The following is a 27,714-nucleotide window of genomic DNA, read 5'->3' as shown; positions in this document are numbered from 1 at the left end:
ACTGCACGTTGCTGTACTGTAATATACTGTAATTTTACTCATATATTGGTCAAGTGTGCTGTACATTACATTTGCTATTGCCAGCCTAAAATATTATACTGTAACTGAAACATTAACTAAAACATATTTAATATGTAAGACATTGGAATATATTTCAGCAAATAAACAATGGGTGAAATGCAATTTGAGAAAAAACAACACACGTGTAATTTATGTATCAGAAAAACAAACGTTTGAACTTATGAACTTCAGAGGCGCCCCTTTGCAACCTTTCAACTCCTTGCCGTCAGTGGCCGAGCGAAGACGGAACACGACGAAGGTGACGTCAGGTGCCTCGCTAGTCTCGTTAGGCTTACTGCGAAGTAGAGGGGAAAAAATCAAGCAACAAGAAGGAAGTGCAATGGCGACATTGAATCGCCAACTACCAAATCCGGATACGTTCCTGTGCAAACCTTGGTCAACTTTTATCAGCGCAGCAAAATTACACTATTCTGACAGTAAGTGCAAGTCCAATGTTGTCATTCATTTCTATAAAAAATGGCACGTGCGAACAGTGTTGAGTTGTCCTCCATGCATCTGTCAAAACTGAAAAATATTTAGCTAGTTACCAAATTCATAACAAATCTATAAAACTCATGTTTACAAATGCTCGGTATTCATTTGATGCATTCTCAATATGCTTGTAATGCGCATGGTTAGTTTACTGATGTCTGTCTGGCTACGATAACTTTCGTTGCTTGTTGGTGACAGTTTCCTTGATTTATCAAGGCAGCTCGTCAGTTAACGTTACAGCTGCGAGCTAGCTATCTAGCTAGACGTAATGACACGTTTCAGCGTGGCGTGCGTGAGATTTATGTTTTTTTTCAACCACCAACTAACCGATCGTACATGAACTCTATTCTCTTATATTATTTTAATACAGACTCACTCGTCGAAAACCGTTTGAAAGAGCTGTACCACAACTGGGAAGGAACTAAACTCAGCAAAGAAGGTAAGGTTGATATAAACGTGCTGTAGTGACTGTCACCTGAGCCTTGTTTTTGTTGTTCTTGTGGACTGATGACTCTCCAGTTGTCACTCCAGCATTCTTGCCAACATTCTTGCATATTTTAACACCACAGCCACACAACACGGCACAGCCTGTCAAATTCAAAGCTAAGGCACGACCACAGCATACATTTTTCCTAACACTGTTTATTATGAAGATAAACTATGTTTTATGTATGATGATGAATGTACGCATTTGTTAATTACAAAGAGGTTATTGACTCTACCTACACTGTACTAATGAGGGGATTTGATGACTATAGGTTGGAGGGCCACCCAGAGTGACAGACAGGAGCAACATTCAAGTGTAGTACACTTCATAACTAACTCCCCAGTCTTCAGTTCAGCCAGACTGTGAGTGCCAAAGCAGCCTCTCTCAGTCCCAGCTAGACTGGAATCACCAATATGTTCTGACTGCTGATCCCAGGCTAACACACTGAGACAGAGTAAGATTGACTTGCCCTTTAGATACTGATCTAAGGCCAGTTGTGTTTCCCCTTGACCCCCTAATGGTTAAGGTAAGGAGATCCTCTCAGTCACTCAGCCAGAATGGAGTCTCCCAGTGTTGTTGATCCCCGGCCAAGAGTCAGGCAGGTTGTGAGACACACACACACACACACCACCCACTGATGAGGTCATACCATGTGTCAAGCAGACAGTAATAGCTAACTGGCGCTGAAGATGACTGAGTGACGTCATTACAGACCTATAGCCTAGTCATCTCTGAGATTAGTGCCAGACAGCGATTATGCCCATAGTTATATGGTAAACTCAGTATTATGCCCTCTCCACTACATAGGTCAACAGCCGATGTAGTCTATAATTCAATTCATTATCTTACAATGTTGTTTACGAGGATAAGTGAGACTTGACAATGCACAAATATAGAAAAATGTTATCCCCGCTTTAAAATAAATTCTCAGCGGGTGTCTGACAGACAGTATGTTTCTCTCTGCCTGGGTAGCGCTCATTCACGAAAGACAGATTGTTTTAGCAGCACTGTTTTGGCAGTTTCTGTTGTTCTGGCAGGCGAGCGAGGCAGTAAGCTACACACTGTTCTCATTTGTCTTGGCAGAGACAGATGAATTTTTTTGTTTGTTGCTTTTATAAGTACTATACTCGTTGTTTAGGGATGGGCATTTGAAATAATTTCACTATTAGAATAATATCAGGATTTTTTTTCTCGGATATCCGGATAGTCGAAATACATGTTTGGTTTGTTTACGTATCTTTTTAGTCTGAGCCCTTGCGTGAGGGAGAGACGCAGATGGTTCTGCTCGGAGGAGGGGCCGGTGTGTATTTGTGAGACTGAGAGACTAGAAAGTAGCCACGCTGGCCCGCGCTAGTTAGACAAACTTGTAACATTAGATGCTGCTTATTTATCATCCAATGACAGTGCCTGTTTTTACTGCATCAAATCGATATACATAAGATAGCTAAGATAGCAAGTTAGCCAGCTAGATAACTAGCTAATTGAGGCTACAATCACTGCACTCCCCATCCCTGTAAACAAATGGCAACACCATGATTAAGATTAAACAACAGCCTACCTCTTGGTTGTTTGTTGTAGGCCACTCCTTCTCATTTAGCTAACTTTTAATTCCATTTGGCATTGATTAGAGATCTCTCACTTCACTTGCCACATATGGAACCTCTGACTGTGGAGCAGCTTTGATTGGCCGACAAAATCAACAAGCACGAAACGTGTATAGGCTACCATCATCGATGGCTACAGATATGTCATTTTTTTAATGGAGTGAACGTCATAAACACTACATTTCAAAGTTGGTTGTTTTTATTCAATTAACAATTTCAAATGTCATCCTTGTATTTAATAATTTCACATGGGTAATTAAATGTACTTCATACAAAGCATTTTCATTGTTAATAAATAGGGCGGCAAGTAGCCTAGCAGTTAAAAGCATTGGACCAGTAATCAAAAGGTTGCTTGTTCGAATCCCTAAGCCGACTAGTTGAAATATCTGTGCCCTGTGCAGCAACTACTGCTCTTAAACCTTTAGAAGCCATCTACCATAGTGCCCTTCGATTTGTTACAGGTGACAGTTTTGATATTCATCACTGCATCCCTGTATCAAAAGGTTGGCAGGACTTCACTAAAGACCCGTAGATCTGTACATTGCTCCCTTTTTGTTTACAAGGCCCTACTTCATAAACGTACATCTTATCTAACTTTGCTGTTGAAGTATAGACACCTGAGTTGCCTAACCCGTTCACAGGATTGGTTGGGGTTCCTAGGGTCTCCACCGATCTAGGTAAATCTGCTTTTCGTTTGAAAGCACTGTATTACTCCCCGAGTGGCGTAGCGATCTAAGGCACTGCATCTCAGTGCTAGAGGCATCACTACAGACAACCTGGTTCGATTCCCGGCTGTATCACAACCAGCCGTGATTGGGAGGCTCATAGGGCGGCACACAATTGGCTCGGCGTCGTCCAGGTTTTATTTCGGTGTAGGCCGTCATTGTAAATAAGAATTTGTTCTTAATCGACTTGCTTGGTTAAAAGGTAAAAAATATTATTATTTTTTTTTAAATCGTACAAAAAAATTGCGGGAAGAAAATTCAAAATACTTTTAATCCTAATGTTCTGTGCCATTCGAGCAGTTTAGAGTATTGATTGGCGACTTATTTGTGGAGGAATGTAACTGTTTTTCGAAGTGATTTGTGATGTTTTACTTGTACTTTTCATGACTGTGTTTTTGTATTTTAATGTGTATATATATTAGAGGTCGACCGATTAATCAGCATAGCCGATTAATTTTGGCCGAATTCAAGTGTTCATAACAATCGGTAATCGGCATTTTTGGACGCCGATTATGGCCGATTACATTGCAATTCATGAGGATACTGAGTGGCAGGCTGACCGCCTGTTACTCGAGTGCAACAAGGAGCCAAGGTAAGTTGCAACTAGCATTAAACTTATCTTATAAAAAATAGTCAATCTTAATCACTAGTTAACTACACATGGTTGATGATATTACTAGTTTAACTAGCTTGTCCTGCGTTGCATATAATCATTGCGGTGCCTGTTAATTTATCATCAAATCACAGCCTACTTCACCAAACGGGTGATGATTTAACAAAAGCGTAATTAATTTGCCAGAATTTTACATTATTATGACATAACATTGAAGGTTGTGCAATGTAACAGCAATATTTAGACTTAGGAGGTTGCCACCCGTTCGATAAAATACGGTTCCGTATTTCACTGAAAGAATAAACGTTTTGTTTTCTAAATGATAGTTTCCGGATTTGACCATATTAATGACCTAAGGCTCGTATTTCTGTGTGTTTATTATATTATAATTAAGTCTATGATTTGATATTTGATAGAGCAATCTGACTGAGCTGTGGTAGGCAGCATCAGGCTCGTAAGCATTCATTCAAACAGCACTTTCCTGTGTTTGCCAGCTGCTCTTCGCAATGCTTGAAGCACAGCTCTGTTTATGACTTCAAGCCTATCAACTCCCGAGATTAGGCTGGCAATACTATAGTGCCTATAAGAACATCCAATAGTCAAAGGTATATGAATTACAAATGGTATAGAGAGAAATAGTCCTATAATTCCTATAATAACTACAACCTAAAACCTCTCAACAGGGAATATTGAAGACTCATGTTAAATGGAACCACCAGCTTTCATATGTTCTCATGCTCTGAGCAAGGAACTTAAACGTTAGCTTTTTTACATGGCACATACTGCACTTTTACTTTCTTCTCCAACACTTTGTTTTTGCATTATTTAACCCAAATTGAACATGTTTCCTTATTTATTTGGGACTTCATTGATTTTATTGATGTATTATATTAAGTTAAATTAAAAGTAATTATTCAGTATTGTTGTAATTGTCATTATTACAAATATATATATATAAAAATCGGCAGATTAATCATTATCGGCTTTTTTTCGGTCCTCCAATAATCGGTATCGGTGTTGAAAAATCATAATCGGTCGACCTCTAGTATGTATGTATACATACATACATACATACATACATACATACAGTTGAAGTCGGAAGTTTACATACACCATAGCCAAATACGTTTAAACTCAGTTTTTCACAATTTCTGAACATTTAATCCTAGTAAGAATTCCCTGTCTTAGGTCAGTTAGGATCACCACTTCATTTTAAGAATGTGAAATGTCAGAATAATAGTAGAGAGAATTATTTATTTCAGCTTTTATTTATTTCATCACATTCCCTGTGGGTCAGAAGTTCACATACACTCAATTAGTATTTGGTAGCATTGCCTTTAAATTGTTTAACTTGGGTCAAATATTTCGGGTAACCTTCCACAAGCTTCCCACAATAAGTTGGGTGAATTTTGTCCCATTCCTCCTGACAGAGCTGGTGTAACTGTGTCAGGTTTGTAGGCCTCCTTGCTCGCACACGCTTTTTCAGTTCTGCCCACAAATGTTCTATAGGATTGAGGTCAGGGCTTTGTGATGGCCACTCCAATACCTTGACTTTGTTGTCCTTAAGCCATTTTGCCACAACTTGGGAAGTATGCTTGGGGTCATTGTCCATTTGGAAGACCCATTTGCGACCAAGCTTGAACTTCCTGACTGATGCCTTGAGATGTTGCTTCAATAAATCCACATAATTTTCCAGAACAAGATTCATGACAAAACGCTAACCTGATGAGTAAGATCTCTGTGAGTTGCTTGTTTGGAAGTTGGATCAGCTCAAACCCCCCCCCCCCCCCCCAACATTAACCATAGGAGAAAACAACAAAGCTGCGCTTAGATCAATGTGATTGGGAGTCCCATAGGGCGGCGCACAATTGGCCCAGTGTCGTCCGGGTTTGGCCGGTGTAGGCCGCATTGTAATTTGTTCTTAATTGACTTGCCTAGTTAAATAAAGGTAAAAAAAAATAAAAAATTGTCTAGGCAGCTTTCTGATTCTACTCCTAGTTCAGCCCCTGTCCCTTTGCTCACCCCAGTTCCTGTCTCTGTCTTCTGTAGAGATGCACGTGTTTGGCCAGTTTCCCAACCAGGAGGATTTCTGTCTCGTCGTCTGCCATGTCTGCAACCAAGTGGTCAAACCCCAGGGCATCCTCACCCACTACGGTAAGAACCCTAACCCCTACACACTACCCACTACCCAAACACACTAAAGTAAGAACCCTAACACACTAGCTTTACGTACCACCCTAACTCTGACACTACCCTTACAGTACAAACCACCCTGACCTTGACACATTACCCAGACCCACTATGGTAAGACCCCTAACTCTAACCCATTACAGTAAGAGCCCCCCAACATTGGTCAGTGCTGGACCAAGTGGAAATCACATTTTATATGTCACATGCTTTGTAGACAACAGGTATAGACTATCAGTGAAATGCTTACTTACAGGTCCATTTCCAACAATGCAGAGTTAAAGATAAAAAAATAAAAAAAATAATTGAAAACCAGCTCTTGTCTGTCCGTTTGCTTACGCTCGGGTTGATCACCAGTAAGCGGAGCGTGCTTACATCTGCTGCTGGCTAGCTGCACATGTCCTAGAGCGAGGAGTCCGTCTGTGCCAAGAGACAGGCAAAACACACACGCCCCCCTTGAGTGCTCCGCTTACCTGCCCCCTGCAGGTTATTGCCTCCAGCTGCAGTCCTCTCAGACATGTAAATCTGGTTATAACGCATGTAAATCTGACCTTAGATCTGTGGTTAAGGGAAACAGGATATCTTCCTCTCACAACAGCTGTTCACTGACAGGCTCTGAGGTCAGCTCTGCTCAGGGGTCAATGCCTTTCAGCTATGCTCCTCCAGCTCTACTCTAGTGTGTGTGTGTGTGTGTGTGTGTGTGTGTGTGTGTGTGTGTGTGTGTGTGTGTGTGTGTGTGTGTGTGTGTGTGTGTGTGTGTGTGTGTGTGTGTGTGTGTGTGTGTGTGTGGAGAGAAATACTCTTTCTGACAGCCAGCCAGCCTGTCTGCAGGAGTCAGACAGACAGTTTATACCCAGCTCTGTTTCTCTCTCTGCCCATCTGTAGCTGGCGGTGGAGGCTGATTTAAGCAGTTTAACGGAAAAGCTTTTGTATGTTATTCAGAGGTTGGGTGTGTGTCATTCAGAGAATGTGTGTGTGTGCTAGACTGTTATTCATAGGGTGTGTGTGTTGTCTGGTGCCTGCCCTTATGTTCCTGGATTAATTGAGCTCCTTGCAGGCTCTCTCCTCTCAGCTTAGTTTCGTTTCCTGACTTTGATGTGTGGGCTGGCACTCCCTGCAGTGTGGTGTGTTGGCGAGGCAGTTAGTTGTTTGTGTGCTTGCTTTGGTGCCAGTGTGGGCAGTTGTTGTGTTGAAGCAGCTGCAGTGATAGTGTGTGCGTGTGTGAGGTTTAGTGTAGTGTTGATTTGTATAGAGTAGTTTAGTGATGTGCTGCGTTGTGTGTGTCATGTTATGAAATGTATTGGCTGTTGCAGAAGGGTTTGGCGCTTCTCTCTCTCTTCTCTCTCTTTCTTTTTTTCTCTCTCTCTTTCTCTTTCTGTGGTGGGTGTCTTCCTCTAGCGGTGGCAGTGAGGATGTAAACGAACCCAGCTGAGCTCTCAGTGCGATGCTGACTCTCAGCTTCCTACTTCCTGTGGCTGCTAGGCTTACAGGGCTCTCACGCTAGCCGCCGCCTCACTCGCTCGGCAATGCCATGGCAACGGGCTTGAGGGACTGGGTAGACGTTGGCCCTAACCACCGATACAGGTCCTAACCCCCATAATAATGTTTAAGGTTAGGATAGGGTATTTTGATCCAAGATCTGTGTTAGGGGATCGCTTGTACCTTGGAAGGGCAGATGCACACGATTTAGACTTGGGTGCATTGTTTGATGTACTCTAAACTACAGTTGTAAGTAACCAATGTGTGTGTGAATCTGAATTGGCTGCTGTGTAACTACTGCTGCTACTACTACTACTGCTGCATACCTTGAATGAGGTGGACTTTGGTCCTCGCTCCCGATACAGCTGCCCCTCTGCTTTACCTTTGCCTATTTACTCACCTGCACATACACCTGCCTGACGGACGCAGTTACACACTCACACACACCTGGAACACACGCACGACTGCCGCCTGGCATACACACACACACGCCCTGACACCTGCTTAATCTGTGTGCTCATTCATCCCTGTTCTAACGAGCTGTTGGTATTTCAGCACTCATTGGCAGGGTAAGGCAATCTCCCTGTCATTCCCACAGACTGTCATCGTATTGGCTCCTCACACTGTCAGTCACTAAACTGTGACCAACGAGACAGATTCTGTGGAGTGGGTGATACAGCCTGTCAGACAGTAGTTGGCTGAGGACAGTTGGCAGGATGGCTGTGGTGCCGGGGCCCAGTCTATTTAGGAAATTGCCAGGGCAGAACAAAAATTAATAATCATGAATATTATGATTTGCTGACAGTGATATAATGCATTATTTTATCCCCGCTGCAGTTCGTAAGCTTTCCTCACTATTTTTAGTGCAAAGTCTGCGTGCGTAGTAGGTCTACAATAAGCATTTAATGAGGTGTGTGCGTACGAGAGCGCGTGTGGGTGTACGGGAGAGCGCGTGTGGGGTGGGTGTGTGTGTGTGTGTGGGAGCGCCCATGTGGCTGTGTGGGTTTTTGACATGTCCCTCTGTCCCGACTAGGTGTCTGGGGAGTAGAGTCCCAGTGAGGCAGAGAGAGTAAAGGACCTCCCCACCTTCCTCACTCCCCCCCTCCCCCAAAGACATGCATAGCCAGAACCGTAAGTTTCCTCTCCTTTAGTCCTCCTTCCTTCCTTCCTTCTCTATCCTCTCCTCTCTCTGTCTCTCTCCAATGCCCTCTACTGCAATATGGATCACTGAGTTTCAGACTAACGTTTTCAGTTGGTGGCACCAGCTCATGATTTGGTCGCACCCATAAAAAAAACATTGTCACGCAATATACAGGAACAATCAAAAGTTTGGACACACCTACTCATTCCAGGGTTTTTCTTAGTTTTTCTTATTTTCTACATTGTAGAATAATAGTGAAGAAATAACACATATGGAATCATGTAGTAACCAAAAATGTGTTCAACAAATCAAAATATATTTTATATTTGAGATTCTTCAAAGAAGCCACCCTTTTCCTTGATGGCAGCTTTGTACACTCTTGGCATTTTCTCAACCAGCTTCATGAGGTAGTCACCTGGAATGTATTTAAATTAACAGGTGTGCCTTGTTAAAAGTTGAATTGTCAAATGTATTTCCTTCATAATGCGTTTGAGCCAATCATTTGTGTAGTGACATATTATGCCAAGAACAGTTTAAATAAGCAAAGCGAAATAACAGTCCATCATTACTTTAAGACATGAAGGTCAGTCAATATGGAAAATGTCAAGAGCTTTGAATGTTTCTTCAAGTGCAGTCGCAAAAACCATCAAGCGCTATGATGAAACTGGCTCTCATGAGGACTGCCACAGGAAAGGAAGACCCAGAGTTACCTCTGCTGCAGAGGATAAGTTCATTAGAGTTAGCAGCCTCAGAAATTGCAGCCCAAATAAATGCTTCACAGAGTTCAAGTAACATACACATCTCAACATCACCTGTTCAGAGGAGACTGTGTGAATCAGGCCTTCATGGTTGAATTGATGCAAAGAAACATCTACCAAAGGACACCAATAAGAAGAAGAGACTTGCTTTGGCCAATAAACACAAGCAATGGACTTTAGACCGGTTTAGATCTGTCCTTTGGTTTGATGAATCCAAATTTGAGATTTTTGGTTCCAACCGCTGTGTCTTTGTGAGACACAGAGTAGGTGAACGGATTATCTCTGCATGTGTGGTTCCCACCGTGAAGCATGGAGGAGGAGGTGTGGGGGTGCTTTGCTGGTGACACTGTCCGTGATTTATTTAGAATTCAATGCACACTTAACCAGCAGGGCTACCACAGTCTTCTGCAGCGATACGCCATCCCATCTGGTTTGCGCTTATTGGGACTATCATTTGTTTTTCAACAGGACAATAACCCAACACACCTCCAGGCTGTGTAAGGGCTATTTGACCAAGAAGGAGAGTGATGGAGTGCTGCATCAGATGACCTGGCCTCCACAATCATCTGACCTCAACCCAATTGAGATGGTTTGGGAAAAGTTGGACTGCAGAGTGAAGGAAAAGCAGCCAACAAGTGCTCAGCATGTGGGAAATCCTTCAATACTGTTGGAAAAGCATTCCAGGTGAAGCTGGTTGAGAGAATGCCAAGAGTGTGCAAAGCTGTCAAGGCAAAGGGTGGCTACTTTGTAGAATATAAAATATATTTTGATTTGTTTAACACTTTCTTGGTTACTACATGATTCCATGTGTTATTTCATAATTTTGATGTCTTCACTATTATTCTGCAATGTATAAAATAGAAAAAAATAAAGAAAAACCCTTGAATGAGTAGGTGTCTAAACTTTTGATTGGTACTGTATATTTTTATAGTAATCTTGTCAAGTCATTCACAGTGCTTTATTAAGAAGTGTAATAGGCTACTGAGATGCTGTTAAATAAATAAGTTGTTTCATCCAACATGTCCAAGCAGGAATGCATGATTCAAGATATTTTGATGTGCAACCTAATCCAGTGATTTTCATGAATTTTGGGTTGACAAATAGGATATTGTGATATTTTACTGTCAAAATAGGGCTACCGATGTTCCTAATTTTTGTTGTGGAGATGAATTTGCCTACATCTTTATATGCATTAAGGGACAGTTAGAAAATTACTCGGGAGGGGGGGGGGGGTTAACATTTTTTGTTTTGGACCGGGCTCATATTCGTCACACTTGATATTTGCCTCAACATGTTTCATTGCCCATGATTAGGCTTTTTCTCAATCAGAGTTATTGACCTCGCAATAAGCCAGTGTCGAGTAACTTCCAAGTCAGCTTTGGGGTGCTGAAATGGGAAGCTGCAGCCGCTGCGCAATCAATCCGGAGGTGAAAAGCACATGGTGCATTTTAATTTCACTAATTAACTAACAAAAAGAGGGCTTTGTGTTGGAGCCTATTTCTTCCTATTTAAGAAATAAGAGGTAGGCCGTCCTGTTTGGTAGGCAATTATAGGCTAACAATAGATTTGTCGGCCAATTCCTTCAATAGTGTCACCACTTCTTAAATACCTCAGTGTCCGTACTTGTAACTAGGGTTGGGCGATATTACGATAGTATCGTCTATCGAGGATGATTGACAGCCGTCGTCGATGGTGACGACATCATGATGTGACAGACGATACCCAACCTATTTCAACTTGACTGGCCTCGCGTATTAAAGAGAAGAGCGGTGCACAGCAGGGCATGGGTGACATTCCGAGGAAATTGTCTATATTGCTATATTCCCATATGCTATTTCAATGAATATCTTATATTTACAGAATGCAAGAGAACAATGTAGACGTGGTCTAGTTTCACCAAAGCAGCGCTAGATGTCCAGTCAAACAATGTTTATTTTTTCTCTTTCTCCAATAGCGGATGATTTCTCGCACCGCGCTATCTCGTGTTCAAACAATTAGCCGAGAACTCCGTTAGGTTAGCTCAAAGTTTTTTAAAGTTGTATTTTTAATAACCTACAAATATGGTAGACCTAAGGTAATAATGAGAGGGATTCAGTGCCTTCAGAAACTATTCACACCCCTTGACTTTGTCCACGTTTTGTTGTGTGGATTTAAAATGAATTGTCTTTCATTTTTGTCAACGATCTACAAAAGAATACCCTGTCAAAGTGGAAGAAAAATTATATATATATATCTTTTGAAATATGAAAAATAAAACACTATCTCGATTAGATAAGTATTCAACCCCCTGAGTCAATACATGTTACTCACCTTCGCACCTTTGGCAGCTATTACAGATGTGAGTCTTTCTGGATAAGTATAAGAGCGTTCCACACGTAGATTGTGCAACATTTGCCAATTTGTCTTTTTTTTTAAATCTTCAAGCGCTGTCAAATTGTTGATCATTTCTAGATAACCATTTTCAGGTCTTGCGATAGATTTCAAGCATATTTAAGTAAAAACTACCTCGGCCACTCAGGAACATTCACTGTCTTCTTGGTAAGCAACTCCAGTGTAGATTTGGCTTCATGTTTTAGGCTATTGTCCTGCTGAAAGGTTGATTCATCTTCCAGTCTGGTGGAAAGCAGACTGAATCAGGTTTTCCTCTAGGATTTTGCCTGTGCTGAGCTCTGTTCCGTTTCTCTTTTTATCCTGAAAAACTCCCCAGTCCTTAACAATTACAAGCATAACCATAACATTATGCAGCCACCACTATGCTTTAAAAAAATGGTGAGTAATATGTTATATTGGATTTGCCCTGAACATAACTTTGTATTCAGGACAAAAAGTCAATTGCTTTGCCATATTTTTTGCAGTATTACTTTAGTGCCTTGTTGCAAACAGGTTGCATATTTTGGAATAATTGTTTTCTGTACAGGATTCCTTATTTTCACTCTGTCAATTAGGTTAGTATTGTGGAGTAACTACAATGTTGTTTATCCATCCTCAGTTTTCTCCCATCACAGCCATTCAACTCTGTAACTGTTTTAAAGTCGCCATTGGCTTCGTGTTGAAATCCCTGAGTGGTTTCCTTCCTCTCCGGCAACTGAGTTAGGAAAGACACCTGTATCTTTGTAGTGACTGGGTGTATTGATACACCATCCAAAGTGTAATTAATAACTTCACCATGCTCAAAGGGATATTTAATGTCTGCTTTTAAATTTTTTACCCATCTACTAATAGGTGCCTTTTTTTGCGAAGCATTGGAAAATCTCCCTGGTTTTTGTGGTTGAATCGGTTTGAAATTCACTGCTCGACTAAGGGAAATTGCAGATAATTGTATGTTCGGGGTACAGAGATGAGGTAGTCATTCAAAAATCATGTTAAACACTATTATTGCACACAGAGTGAGTCCATGCAACTTCTTATTTTTACTCGAACTTATTTAGGCCTGCCATAACAAAGAGGTTAAATACTTATTGACTCAAGACATTTCAGCTTTTCATTTTTTATTAATTTGTAAACAATTTGAAAAACATTATTCCATTTTGCCATTATGGGGTATTGTGTGTAGTCCAGTGACAAACAAATCTAAATTTAATCCGTGCTAAATTCAGGCTGTAACACAACGAAATTATATCTAAAAAGCTGAGACCCTCCTCTCTTCGACAGGGACAACAGTAGTTGCGTCCAAAGCTGTGTTTTTCCTGCAATTGGATTTTGAGATGTTATACAATCGGACACTTACTTTATAGGAATCATGAGTATAATGTACTTCACTGTTTGACGAAGGATAAAGGAAACCGCACACTGCTCTTGATAGTGTCACTGATCTTTTTTTAATAAGCTTACATATCTGCCTCACGGCCTTCGTCAGAGCTTTTTTACTGTTTGACCAAATCGTGCATTTTAGCTGGTTTGAGTGAGTGACAATGTAAAATGTGCAGCTCGCACCGATGCGACCACTAATAAAATTCGAGTCAAATAGTCGCAGTCTGGAGCCATGGATCACTTACAAACATCACAGATTCATTGTGTGAATAACTGACCAGTCAGTGATCTACAGTGTTAAGACATTTTCATGATGCTGGGTGTTTACCAGGTGGGTTCACGCTCAGTCTGTATTCAGTCTGTATTTCTCCTGACCCTCTGTGTGTGTGTGTTTCAGAGCGTCGGCACGGCTCCCCGTGTCCCTCCAGGGGTCCAGTGGTCTCTGTGAAGCCCAATGTGGCAGTGTCCCCCACCCCGGGTCCTACTCCCCCTCTGCCCTTCAGGGTCCCCAGAGACTACCCCCACTCCCGCTTCAACAAGGCCCCGCTCGCTGTCTACCCTCCCAAGGGTGTCCGCAGCAAGACATGGTGGGTGCACAAACAGGCCAAATCTTGTGAACATGCAGACATTTCCTGCATCGAATCCCTGTCATGGTTATTTTTTTGAATAAAAACAATCCCATAACTTTCCACTCAATCAGTTAGCACCCCCCCACTCCTCTCTCTCTATCATTCCTCTCACTCTCTTGCTTTATCTGTCGCTCCATCCCTTTCTCTCTCTCTCTCTCCCCCCAGTGTGTCGTTGCCAGTAGTGAGTCTGGAGAAGATGCCATGTCTGGGCCGGGCAGAGAGGGGAACACACGTCAGAGTCAACTGCTTTTCTTCCACCACCTCCCGCTCCTCTCCCTCCTCCCTCCTCCCCTCCCTGACCCCCCCAGCTCCCCTCAGGGGGTCTCAGGAAAAGCTGGTGAACGGCCGCGGCCCAACCACCCCTTGCTCCACCACACCCCCCTCCCTGGTGGACCGCCGGCCCAGCCCGGCCCGCTCTCCCCTGGACAAACGACCCTCCTCTACCCCCTCACCCTCCCCCCTGAATCACCGCAGACCCTCTCCCTCCCCTCGGACCCCCGCAACCCCCTCCTCCCTGGACAGGAAACAGCAGACTGGAACCAAGACCCCCAGGCCTCATAGGAGACTGTCAGGTGAGAACACAGTCTAACCACAGATCTAGGATCAGTGTACCCTAACCCCAATCCTACCTTCATTATCATGTGTGGCTCAGTTGGTGGGATGGTGCTGACAACGCCAATGATCATGGGTTCGATTTCCCGCTGGTGCCACCCACACGAAAATGTATTAATGCATGATGTTAGTTGCTTTTGGATAAAAGCGTCTGCTAAATAGCATATATTATATCTAAATTATTATAATCAGGGATCATGCAAAACTGACCAGAGATGAGCCAACTTCATCCTCCTCCTAGGTGAACAGACACAAAGACGGATGGAGAGAACATACGATGTATTAATGTACCTTTTATCTGGTAGGGAATGTGTAACAACTTAAATTCTTCCACCAGGAATGTGCATATCTATCTCAGCACTATAAAGGTCATGGTATAAATATATAGCCTATGTTTATAAGTGTAAAACCCCTCCGTATTCCTTATCTCCCCTAACCTTTGAAAGCTGCCCAGTCATGAGAGTGATGGGGCATGAACAGATTCATATGATGGGTTAGGAACTTGGCATGGGTGGGGGCTGTTTTGAAAGAAGAGAGAGTGGAGGCTGTTGCTCAACACTAATCCTATGTACTGGGGCCTTGCTAATTCTACTGTGGATGAGGAGACTTCCCTCGTACCTCTCTTTCCAACTTTCCTATCTCTTTGTTCTTCCGCCGCTCTGTCTTTTCCCTCTCTTCCTTTACTCCTCTCGCCTGTCTCTTTTCCCAGTCTCTCTCTCTCTCTCTCTCTCTCTCTCTCTTCTCCCCCCCATATGTTGTTGTCCCTGTGCTGTGCGTCGCTCCAACTCTTTGATTTACAAGTGTAATTCATGAGCTACTGCTGCCAAGGCTTCTGCTCCTTAAAAACCTTCCCACCGCTTGGGACTCCAACTGGCCTCTTCTACTCTCATCTCCTAAACACATACGCTGAGAGACACACACACACTTTTCATCTCCCGCATGCACACACACACACACACACGCACACTCCCATAACTACCTAGATTATAGAGATTACATATAGACATTACATATGGAAGCTTACAGGGACAATTGAACTGTTTAACGTAGGGGAAACTTCTCAGTGGAATTTGGGAAGTTTCAGTGAAAGAACAGTACTGTAGGTCTTATAAGACAACTTTGTAAGACACTTCTCTCCTGTCATTCAAGAGATGGCAAAAGATGACTACATGGTACTCCGGAAGACAAAATTCTGAAATCAGCTGTGATGACCTGGTTTGATTTTTGATGGCTGTCTGGTGTTTACAGGGAGGGTGTTTGACCCTAACAAGCACTGTGGAGTCCAAGACCCAGAGAGCAAACGGTCCTGCACGCGATCACTCACCTGCAAGGTGAGATACACTGGCCTCTAACCTCTGACCTCTAACCTCACATCTCATTGGCTACACACCTTATTCTGACCATAAGTGCGCATTATGTTATTTTGCCTTGTGTGCTTTATTTTCCTTGATACCAGGGGAAACTAATTTAAGTCTCATTTAAATGTGTTTTTATTGCCCTTTTGTGTCCACTTATCTTTGTTATTATATTGTATATTATTATATTGTTCCAGACTCACTCCCTGACCCACCGACGGGCCGTCCCAGGCAGGCAGAAAGAGTTTGATATCCTCCTGGCGGAACACAAGGGCAGAGCGAAGGAGAAAGATAAGGCGGGAGGGCAGAGGAGGGAGTCACAGGGGGGCAGTCAGAGCACCCGTGCCAATGATACTACCCCCTCCACCCTGCCCCCCCACTGCCACAATGGCAGAACCGTCTCCACTCTCAAACTGCGGTGGGCCAATGCACACAGACCCAGGTAGGGGGCAGCACTGAGGCCAAAGTCAATGTATAGCTTCTATTCATTCAATGGAATCATACTTGTTAAATATTTTCAATAAAGATGCTGTGTTTGCTGCTCAGTAATATTAGACCAAAGTTAGACCAAAGTTGCATATTTGTAAGACGTTCTACTGCGCTGTTGGAGCTAGTAACATAAGCATTTTCCTGCACTTTCTGTAACACCTGCAAATCTGTGTACGCAACCAATTAACTTATTTGATTGTGAAAATCAGTCAGTTCAAACTCACACCACTAGGGGGTGCTGTATCCTACTGTTGATAGGAGAATCAGAATCAAAGTGAAACAAACCGATTTTGACACTTGTTAGTTTTGTAAGTCATGTTAGTGTCTAGTTCTAAACATGTTCTTACTTTCACTTTCTCTTCTCTTTCTTTCTTTCTTTCTTTCTTTCTTTCTTTCTGCCTGTCTCTTTCTTTCTCTCTTTTTTGTTCTCTCTCCCTCTCTGTGTGCAGGGTACCTGGTAGTGGGGGTGCTGCTCTCCTTTCCTCCACCCCCCCCGTCCCCCCAGGCTCAACACAGGACCCCCCAGTCCCTGTCTGGCAGAGGGCAGGAGGGGACAGGGACGGTCGTCTGTCCAGTGATGAGGGTGACCCAGGAACACCAGATGACCCTGACATAGACGGAGACCGACCATCCTGCCACTACTCCCCTCACCACCCTCGACCACTGGGGGTATGTACCTGTACCCGTAGTCATTTAGCAGACGCTCTTATTCAGGGTGACTTACAGGAGCAATTTGGGTTAAGTGTCTTGTTTCTGTACCTGTCTACCCAACATTTAACATTAAGGTAGCTATGTGCAAAAATATGTACAGTTGAAGTCGGAGGTTTACATACACTTAGGTTGGAGTCATTAAAACTCGTTTTTCAACCACTCCACAAATGTCTTGTTAACAAACTATAGTTTTGGCAAACTATAGTGCTTGTGCATGACACAAGTAATTTTTCCAACAATTGTTTACAGACAGATTATTTCACTTATAATTCACTGTATCACAATTCCAGTGGGTCAGAAGTTTACATACACTAAGTTGACTGTGCCTTTAAATAGCTTGGAAATTCCAGAAAATTATGTCATGGCTTTATAAGCTTCGGATAGGCTAATTGACATCATTTGAGTCAATTGGAGGTGTACCTGTGGATGTATTTCAAGGCCTACCTTCAAACTCAGTGCCTCTTTGCTTGACATCATGGGAAAATCAAAAGATATCAGCCAAGACCTCAGGAATAAAAACTGTCGACCTTCACAAGTCTGGTTCATCCTTGGGAGCAATTTCCAAACGCCTGAAGGTACCACGTTCATCTGTACAAACAATAGTACGCAAGTATAAACACCATGGGACCACGCAGCCGTCATACCGCTCAGGAAGGAGACGCGTTCTGTCTCCTAGAGATTAGCGTACTTTGGTGCGAAAAGTGCAAATCAATCCCAGAACAACAGCAAAGGACCTTGTGAAGAGGTACGAATGTATCTACAGTGGGGAGAACAAGTATTTGATACACTGCCGATTTTGCAGGTTTTCCTACTTACAAAGCATGTAGAGGTCTGTAATTTTTATCATAGGTACACTTCAACTATGAGAGACGGAATCTAAAACAAAAATCCAGAAAATCACATTGTATGATTTTTAAGTAATTAATTTGCATTTTATTGCATGACATAAGTATTTGATACATCAGAAAAGCAGAACTTAATATTTGGTACAGAAACCTTTGTTTGCAATTACAGAGATCATACGTTTCCTGTAGTTCTTGACTAGATTTGCACACACTGCAGCAGGGATTTTGGCCCACTCCTCCCTACAGATCTTCTCCAGATCCTTCAGGTTTCGGGGCTGTCGCTGGGCAATACGGACGTTCAGCTCCCTCCAAAGATTTTCTATTGGGTTCAGGTCTGGAGACTGGCTAGGCCACTCCAGGACCTTGAGATGCTTCTTACGGAGCCACTCCTTAGTTGCCATGGCTGTGTGCTTCGTGTCGTTGTCATGCTGGAAGACCCAGCCACGACCCATCTTCAATGCTCTTACTGAGGGAAGGAGGTTGTTGGCCAAGATCTCGCGATACATGGCCAAATCCATCCTCCCCTCAATACGGTGGAGTCGTCCTGTCCCCTTTGCAGAAAAGCATCCCCAAAGAATGATGTTTCCACCTCCATGCTTCACGGTTGGGATGGTGTTCTTGGGGTTGTACTCATACTTCTTCTTCCTCCAAACACGGTGAGTGGAGTTAGACCAAAAAGCTCTATTTTTGTGTCATCAGACCACATGACCTTCTCCCATTCCTCCTCTGGATCATCCAGATGGTCATTGGCAAACTTCAGACAGGCCTGGACATGCACTGGCTTAAGCAGGGGGACCTTGCGTGCGCTGCAGGATTTTAATCCATGACGGCGTAGTGTGTTACTAATGGTTTTCTTTGAGACTGTGGTCCCAGCTCTCTTCAGGTCATTGACCAGGTCCTGCCGTGTAGTTCTGGGCTGATCCCTCACCTTCCTCATGATCATTGATGCCCCACGAGGTGAAATCTTGCATGGAGCCCCAGACCGAGGGTGATTGACCGTCATCTTGAACTTCTTCCATTTTCTAATAATTGCGCCAACAGTTGTTTCCTTCTCACCAAGCTGCTTGCCTATTGTCCTGTAGCCCATCCCAGCCTTGTGCAGGTCTACAATTTTATCCCTGATGTCCTTACACAGCTCTCTGGTCTTGGCCATTGTGGAGAGGTTGGAATCTGTTTGATTGAGTGTGTGGACAGGTGTCTTTTATACAGGTAACGAGTTCAAACAGGTGCAGTTAATACAGGTAATGAGTGGAGAACAGGAGGGCTTCTTAAAGAAAAACTAACAGGTCTGTGAGAGCCGGAATTCTTACTGGTTGGTAGGTGATCAAATACTTATGTCATGCAATAAAATGCAAATTAATTATTTAAAAATCATACAATGTGATTTTCTGGATTTTTGTTTTAGATTCCGTCTCTCACAGTTGAAGTGTACCTATGATAAAAATTACAGACCTCTACATGCTTTGTAAGTAGGAAAACCTGCAAAATCGGCAGTGTATCAAATACTTGTTCTCCCCACTGTATATCCACAGTAAAACGAGTTCTATATTGACATAACCTGAAATGCTGCTCAGCAAGGAAGAAGCCACTGCTCCAAAACCGCCATAAAAAAGTCAGACTACGGTTTGCAACTGCACATGGGGACAAAGATCGTACTTTCTGGAGAAATGTCCTCTGGTCTGATGAAAGAAAAATAGAACCGTTTGGCCATAATGACCATCGTTATGTTAGGAGGGAAAGGGGGATGCTTGCAAGCCGAAGAACACCATCCCAACTGTGAAGCATGGGGGTGGCAGCATCATGTTGTGGGGGTGCTTTGCTGCAGGAGGGACTGGTGCACTTCACAAAATAGATGACATCATGAGGAAGGAAAATTATGTGGGTATATTGAAGCAACATCTCATGACATCAGTCAGGAAATTAAAGCTTGGTCGCAAATGGGTCTTCCAAATGGACAATGACCCCAAGCAAACTTCCAAAGTTGTGGCAAAATGGCTCAAGGACAACAAAGTCAAGGTATTGGTGGCCATCACAAAGCCCTGACCTCAATACTATAGAACATTTGTGGGCAGAACTGAAAAAGCGAGTGCGAGCAAGGAGGCCTACAAACCTGACTCAGTTACACCAGCTCTGTCAGGAGGAATGAGCCAAAATTCACCCAACTTATTGTGGGAAGCTTGTGGAAGGCTACCCAAAATATTTGACCCAAGTTAAACAATTTAAAGGCAATGCTACCAAATACTAATTGAGTGTATGTAAACTTCTGACCCTCTGGAAATGTGATGAAAGAAATAAAAGCTGAAATAAATCATTCTCTCTGCTATTCTTCTGACATTTCACATTCTTAAAATGAAGTGGTGATCCTAACTGACTTAAGACAGGGAATTTTTATTAGGATTAAATGTTAAGGAATTGTGAAAAACAGAGTTTAAATGTATTTGGCTGAGGTGTATGTGAACTTCCGAATTCAACTGTATAATTTGTACGAAGGGTTTGTAAGTAATCACAAAATGTCAGCTGCTTCTAAAATATCTGTAAACAAATAAATGGTTGATAAACTACTTGTAAATCCTATATAAAGTGTTCCCTTATCTCTCAGTCTAACACCCAGACTGAAACCAACCCTAAACCCCTTCCCTAGAGCTGGGAAGAAAAACCGAAAACTACCGACATGGACATTGCCCTCTTACCGAAGCATTTTGGTTACGTCTGTAATTTTTGGTGAATATGCTACACAATGCTTTTGTTCTAAAAGCGTTATTTTGTTAACTGTAATGTGCATTAACTTGCTTTCTGCATTGAAAGTACAGTATCTTCCCTGTCCCTGTTTCGCTGCCCGGTCTCACTCTCTCTCCCCACTTTGCGTGGAGGGACAGATGCATTCTGATAATCGCAAGCACTTTGAGCAACGTTTCAAAATGGAATTATGGGAAAACAAAGTTTTTAAATAGTATTTTACTGTAGTTAGAACATTCTCTGCTTTATGGCAGCATATATATTTTTTCTTCTCAACTCTCAATATTGAGGAAATTACACCTTTCCAAACAGAGTATGTAATTGAGATGATTTGCTGGCGGAACGTGCCATTTGCAGTCAATACATTAAGTAGTCTATTGATGCCTACCAATGGAAAGTTTTTGTTGGACATTACATTTGCTGTTAGATCCTTTACATGGCTGTCTAGCAACAATATCATATATTTAGGTTTTAGCAATATAGATCATGTGTTTTGAGTTCCCACTTCCTCAGGTGGTAAATTATGTATCATATGTACAAAAAAAGGAGGCAGGCAAATGAATCTCTAAGAGCCCAAAATAAATCTGATCATTCTGGATCCTATTTCAAAGTATCCATGCATTCCCTGAACATGTTAGATGAAATAGCTGACTTCTTTCATGTCTGACTTGGCACTGTAAAACTAGATCCCTGCCCCTAATGGAAAGTTAAAAATAATAATAAATGAGTGTATTTATCGTTATCGAACCAAATGTATCGTTAAATGACTTTATGTCAATATCTTCCAGCTCCACCCTTTCCCCCCACACTATTTGTAGAGATTTGATTGTGTAAGCGATATGGAGGAAACCTCAGCCGGCCTGCCTGATGGTAATGCTTTAGAGCAATGCCTTAGTAATGGCTGCGGCGCTATTGCCATGTCACCGTACTGCTTGAAGTAGGGGTGTAACGATACACATATTCGTACTGAACCATTCGGTACGGATACCTCAGTTCGGTCCGCACTGTGAACACAAATGAATACATACAAATATTACAAAATTAGAAACACTAGGCCTATAGGCGATGATTTCTATGCTGCATTGCAGGCATACGCCTCTTTGAGTAAATCTGAGCTGAAAAGAAACCCCATTTCAGGCTATTCCGTTAAAACAAGCTATGCGCCAATTAAGATTTTAATTTTGATTAACGTGCGCATTTCAATGTGCTCTTTTGTGAGGCGCAGCCAGGAACTAGTTCTATAGTGGGGTCGATAAACCAGAATTGGAGGATCCTCCATCGCTTATATCTCCCATTTGGGAACATTTTGGCTTCCTAGTAGATTACGTTAGCGATGGACATAGAGTTGTGGGTAAAACATTAACAGTATGTCGCCATGCTCAACGAGAATAGCCTATGCAGCTGCCAACACCTCAAATGTTGACAAATACGTTGACATCACCTCAGTATACCTCATGTAAGCAGCCCTTGGCAGCTGATTCTGACCGGGCCGAAGAAATTACAAGAGCGATAGGTAGGCTATGTTTATATTTTTTACAGTCTTTGGTTTATAGCCGCGGATATGCGCCTTTTTTCGGTGGTTGAAAATAGGGGGTTTCAGGCAGCACCTTGTGAAAGTGCCCGAGCCACATTACAAACTTCACTGCCACTGAAGGAGACAGTGTCATGGTGTGTTCGTAACCAAGATGGAAGTGGGAATTTACCACTCAAACGGCCCTCCAACTGGTAATTACTTTATGAAACTCGTCTATCATCCTGATCTCCCCCTTCTCCCACATACTGACCTTTGACGTCACCTACTAAGGAAATGGCCTCTATAACAGCGTTTTTAGAAGTTAAATGCAACAACAAAACATTATTTAGAAAATGCAATCTATTTAATGTGGATTTGAACTGTATAACTGTATAATAGCTGTACTTTTAGTTTAGCCATTAGCCAATCTGCGTTTCTCAATGAGTTCAAATCACATGAATGCAGCCAACTGGTATTTACGACTTCACAACTGGTAAATTCCCACCTCCCACATGGCTACAAACGCCGCGTCAGAGTGGAAACCAACATAACAATCCTGTCACAACAGACAATACCAGAAACATTGTGAATGCTGAACATTGTGAATGGCATTTTAGTCTTCCCGCTGTCCCGAAACCGAACCGAACCATGACCCCAAAACCTCAATGCGTACCGAACCATGGGTTTGGTGAACCGTTACACCCCTAGCTTGAAGCCATCCATACAGGCTGATTTGATTTTAAAAAAATATTCTGACTGTTAACCCCTCCCTCCGTGTCTCAGTGCTGTGCGTTCAGCAGCAGGCTGATGGGACGTGGTCACTATGTGTTTGACCGGCGGTGGGACAGGATGAGGCTGGCGTTGCACTGCATGGTGGAGAAACATGTCAACGCTCAGATGTGGAGGTGAGGAAAGTGTGTACGTGTATTTATTGTACCAGCATAAATGATTTGTCGGCCCGTGTTCTGGGGCTCTGGGACCAACTCCAATGTATTTACATCCAGCTTTCGACTTCTGTGATGCTCTATGGAGAAAGTCAGTTCAGCTGTCTAGGGAAGACACACAGAGACTCATAGACACTATTAATAGGTGTGGAATGGCGGATGTTAGTATGACCTGGTTCTGCTGGGGCTCTGGCATAGGACATCAGCAGCCAGCTCATATTCTAGACAGAAATGTCTCTGAACCCCTGTAAATCTATAGGTATTTCATTATTGCTCTGGTTTTTCTAACGTCCCTGTCCTCTGCTGTGTTACAGAAAGGTGCCCCTGGCTGCTGAGAGCCCTCTCTCCCTCGGGAGCCCTCCTATCAGCACTCCCTCCCCCAGCTCTCTCACCTCTCCTCCCCCCCTCTCCTTCCCTCCCTCCACCAACGGAGCCTTCTCCATTGGGCCCTACTCCACAGCCTTTCCCCAGGATGCATCAGCAGCAGGGTTGTTTGGCGTCAGGGACCCCTCCCAGCCCGTGGCCCCTGTCTCCGCCCTAGGGAAACCCCGTAATGGCACTACCACCAAACCCATCAGGCCCCCAGGGGCCACTGGTGGCGCGGCCAAGAAGAGGAGGACCACCCTTCCACCTAGTTCTGACACTCTCAGGGGGAACAACAGCAGCTACCACACTCTGACTCCCACCCCCATGCTCCGCTCTGGCGTGCCCCCCCTTAGTGGTAGGAGAAAGACCTTAGGACACAGTGCCAGTGAGGTGGGGGTCAGGGCTGAGGACTGGTACTCCAACCCTGACCAAACCACCACCACACCCTACCCCCTCACTAAGGACCACCCCAGCCCCTTACCCCCTACTCCCAGCCCCCTTCCTCCTCCCAGCCCCCTGGCCTACGGAGGAGGGGTGGAGGGGAGAAAGAGGAGGAGCCCAAGTGCGTACAGAGGAGGAGGAAAGCCCAGTAAGGTGACCAAAGCAGCAGCAGGGCTGGACGGCATCTTCAGGAGGAACAACACTGGACCTCTGGCCTCAGGCCCCGAGTCACCTCGATAGGTAAACACACCTAACTCACCTGGTTACTCACATGGTAATTCACCTCACTTGACAGCTGAAGTTACCTTGGCTCAAATAAAAATAGCCTGCCTCATATTTATTTTTACTGTCATGGATTATACAGATTGATGTCGTCTTTGGATATGGGTTGAGCTTGACTGTCAACTTGAATCTCCCTTTCTTGCCCTCCCCCTGCTCTTCCTCTCCCTGTATCTCTTTTTCCTCTTGCAGTCCAAGTTGCATCATTGACAATAACAGGAGACATGGACAGAATGTTGTGCGGCTGGACTAGTATCTGTGACCTTTGACACAATGTTAGTACCACAGGGCCCTGCCCTGTTAACAGTGATGTCACTCAGCACTGCACCTGTACCCATGAGGGATTCTGGGACTTGGAGTCATTGGTGGGTCAGAATGATTTGGCTCCTCCTCTCACTCTGCCCATCCCATATTAGGATGTGTGGTCCCTCCCCAGAATCCCGCCCACACATTGATCAGCCAATGGGCGGTTCTGCAGAGGTAGTCTCCATGGTTACAGGGTGAAGCACTCAAATCAAGACACTCATCATCACAAACTGCCCTCTGAAAAGGGAACCTGCTTTAGGTTGGCATCTTTATCACCGCTCTACATGCATTTAGACATTTTGTTGTTGTAGTATCCCGTTCCTGTGTGGTCAGGTGACCAGGAAGGAATTCCCATGTCCAAAAACTTCCTCAGACAGACCTGTCTTGACAGCCCCAGCAGACCTCCACTCCTCACCACACACACCCTTCTCTCCAGCATGCCAGAGTTCAAAGTGCACTTACTCTCCTCCTCCTGGACTCCAGAGGCTACACACCAACCTGTCTGTCACACAAGGGAAGACTTTATACTGACACTTTTTCATGAAATGTCTTTCAAAATAGGAAGAATTCAGGTTATCGAGGATTGTTTTTATTTTTCGTCTCAAATGTTGCAACACAGAGAGGACTGACACCCTAAATGGAAAAACGATGGTGTTGGATTTTTTTAATGTATAATAATTTATAATTTCTTAATTTTCTTACTGACCAGAGTAGAGCTACAGACAAATTATATTTGTATGTCAATTTTTTTAAAGTATTATTATTATCATAGTTGTTATTGTTGAAATGTGTACATATATTTTATTATTTTTATATTTATTATTAGTCTCCCATTACTAAAAGAACTCAAGCTAAAGTGTTTTACCCGCTTGGTGACATGTATTTTTAAGGGTCCTTTTTGCCGGCGGTTCTCCCTTTTCACACTTCTTCCAATGTTTCTACCTGTCAACATGACTTCTCTTTCTCTTCCCCTGGTCTCTGACAGACTTGTATGTCTGCTTGATTGACGTGTACATTACAGAAATGTACATATGGCACTAGCCAACTCCTTTTAATACCGCTGGTTCCACTGCAGTGTGTTCTTCTGTTCTGTCAGTGATAGACACTCTACAGGGACGGCACTGACATGGGCTGCATCTCAATAGTCTAAAGTGGCATCTTCTCCTCGTCTCCTCCTTCGTCTTTCCTCATCTGAAAATGAAGGTGTAGTTTAGAGCAACGTGGGGGTTGCCAACCAGGAATTTGACTTGCGTCTAGCGAGTTGTTGTGATAGGAAGTTACTTCAGATTATTTAGATGCGTTTTTCTGAACAGCGGCAGCGCCCCTACTGTTAAATACATGGGGAAGTTCAGTGGTTGCCTGAAGGAAGAATAATGCTTTTTCAGATCTTCTCTTTTGCACTTTTTCCTCATATGCCCAGATCGTTAATCTACTTCTATTTCTATAGATATTTGCTTCCCACCAAGTATGAACTCTGGGGTGTGAAGACACGCACAATCAAGACGACTTTGTTTCTTTTTTTTAATGAATTTGGATAATGTTCTTTCATTTTCTTTCACTTTGAAAATGTCGACGGTTTTGTAGATCGGAAGGAAGAAATCTAATGTATTCCCTTTTTAGATGGAATTGTAAGGCTGCAAAATGCGAAGACTGTGCAAGGGGTGTGTAGACTTTCACTAGGCACTGTATATATTTGTAAAGGTGTTTTGTCAACAACAGTAAATATGAAGACTAGGCCTGTATTCCTTGTGACTTCAATCCCCTTTATAAACCAGTGTACTTTAGGCTACAGTGTAGGCCAGGGCTATTCAACTCTTACCCCATGAGGTCTGGAGCCTGCTGGTTTTCTGTTCTCCCTGATCATTAATTGCACACACCTGGTGTCCCAGGTCTAAATTGGTCCCCGATTTAGATGGGAACAATGGGGAAAATGCATTGGAACTGGCTTTGAGGTCCAGAGTTGAGTTTGAAAGGTGTAGGCTATCTGAATCTCAGACAAGGTTATTTTGTCAATTTTATTTTGACAATTTTACTGAATGTGTCTGTCTCCATGGCTAAGGGAAATCACAAACACTGTAGGTCTGCATGGTCCAGGGAGAGGGGCTGGGAAAAGTAGGTACAGTGGGGGAATGTTTCTAAGCCTGCTGTTTGTCTTCAGACCCTGTCTCTGCAGAGGTGCACACTCTTCCAAGTCCTTAGGCCCTCACCTGCAGCACTCCATATTTCTGTAAGTGCTCGTAGGTGAAAGTATTGTGTCTTTTCACCATCTCGGATGACCTCCGACACACTCAAATGACTCGTATATGCTCGCTTTCTGCTCGTGGTCAATGTCGATGGCATGTAACTTCTCCCAACATAGTATTAGGCCTACATAATACATATCAGTGTAGAACTCATCAATTACAAGTTACTGTTCAATCACTGAAAATGTGTGCACTACTCCACTGGTTGGTCAGGTCTGGAGCCACCAATGCCCCTCTCCAGTCATTTAGGTAAGCAAACGGCACGTGACTGACTAGGTATTATTCCTGAATGTTAACTTTGCCTCTCCTCTCCTCGCTATTTTTACTGCGGATACGTCGTCTAATTGAACTCGTGTCCTTCGCTCCTCGTCTTCTCAAAACCCGTTGGATAAGAAAGCCAGAGGTCCCGCCCATCTGACCTTCTCCTCCAATGGGTTTTGATAATGACGGCAGGAGAGAGGACACGAGGAGTATGCAATTGAGGTCTTCCCTACGTGTTGGTCTGAAATGGCACGCTGTTCCCTGTAGTGCACTACTTTTGACCAATGCCCTAATATAAGTGCCCTGGTCAAAACAAGGGCACTGAATCGGGAAATACAGTGCCTAAGTAGTGCACTATAGGGAATGACGCAGACTTGAATGGACTAGTGGTTCAGTGCAGTCTCCTTACTACTCACCCAGGACATGGATGTCTCTCTGTAAGTTAGGCCTTATTTTTGTATTCACTGTAAATGAAGCAGAACCAGGTTCTTGTCGAGGTCTTACTATGAAATGGTCACTGGTTCACCTTATCAGTCCGTGGTGGCGTCCATCATGTGCTTTCTACTCCTGGGTGACTCTTTTATCCTGTTGTCCCCATGGTGTTATCAACACGTTTAGATGTGTATTTTCAGGTTTGACTATGTTTTGGATAAAAAACAATTATATATCAAATCATTTTTTGACCTGC

General features: G+C 43.3%; 1 protein-coding gene across 3 annotated transcripts; it reads left to right on the top strand.

The window, feature by feature from the left end:
• The first annotated feature begins 325 nt into the window (after window positions 1-325).
• Window positions 326-27,714, top strand: LOC139534213 (ataxin-7-like protein 1). Of its 3 annotated transcripts, XM_071333128.1 has the most exons (11): window positions 326-497; window positions 923-991; window positions 6,031-6,135; window positions 13,694-13,883; window positions 14,091-14,497; window positions 15,786-15,868; window positions 16,090-16,334; window positions 16,831-17,050; window positions 22,970-23,091; window positions 23,445-24,177; window positions 24,409-27,714. In XM_071333128.1, exons 1-10 carry the CDS (start codon window positions 401-403, stop codon window positions 24,175-24,177), a joined length of 2,271 nt encoding a protein of 756 aa, XP_071189229.1. In that variant the 5' UTR covers window positions 326-400; the 3' UTR covers window positions 24,409-27,714. The 3 variants fall into 3 exon arrangements, with proteins under 3 accessions (XP_071189229.1, XP_071189232.1, XP_071189231.1); XM_071333131.1 differs by lacking the exons at window positions 326-497; window positions 923-991 and adding an exon at window positions 8,681-8,778; XM_071333130.1 differs by lacking the exons at window positions 326-497; window positions 923-991; window positions 6,031-6,135 and adding an exon at window positions 10,021-10,230.

The sequence above is a fragment of the Salvelinus alpinus genome, chromosome 11 (genome assembly GCF_045679555.1).
Source record: "Salvelinus alpinus chromosome 11, SLU_Salpinus.1, whole genome shotgun sequence".
Taxonomy (NCBI): domain Eukaryota; kingdom Metazoa; phylum Chordata; class Actinopteri; order Salmoniformes; family Salmonidae; genus Salvelinus; species Salvelinus alpinus.
The sequence above is the reverse complement of the archived record's forward strand: the minus strand, read 5'-3'. Positions and strand labels throughout refer to the sequence as shown.

Coding starts and splice junctions, on each gene's coding strand:
- LOC139534213 (XM_071333128.1), top strand. CDS start 401: ATGGCGACATTGAATCGCCAACTACCAAATCCGGATACGTTCCTGTGC. Junction 992..6,030: donor AACTAAACTCAGCAAAGAAG/GTAAGGTTGATA, acceptor TGTCTTCTGTAG/AGATGCACGTGTTTGGCCAG. Junction 6,136..13,693: donor GGGCATCCTCACCCACTACG/GTAAGAACCCTA, acceptor TGTGTGTTTCAG/AGCGTCGGCACGGCTCCCCG.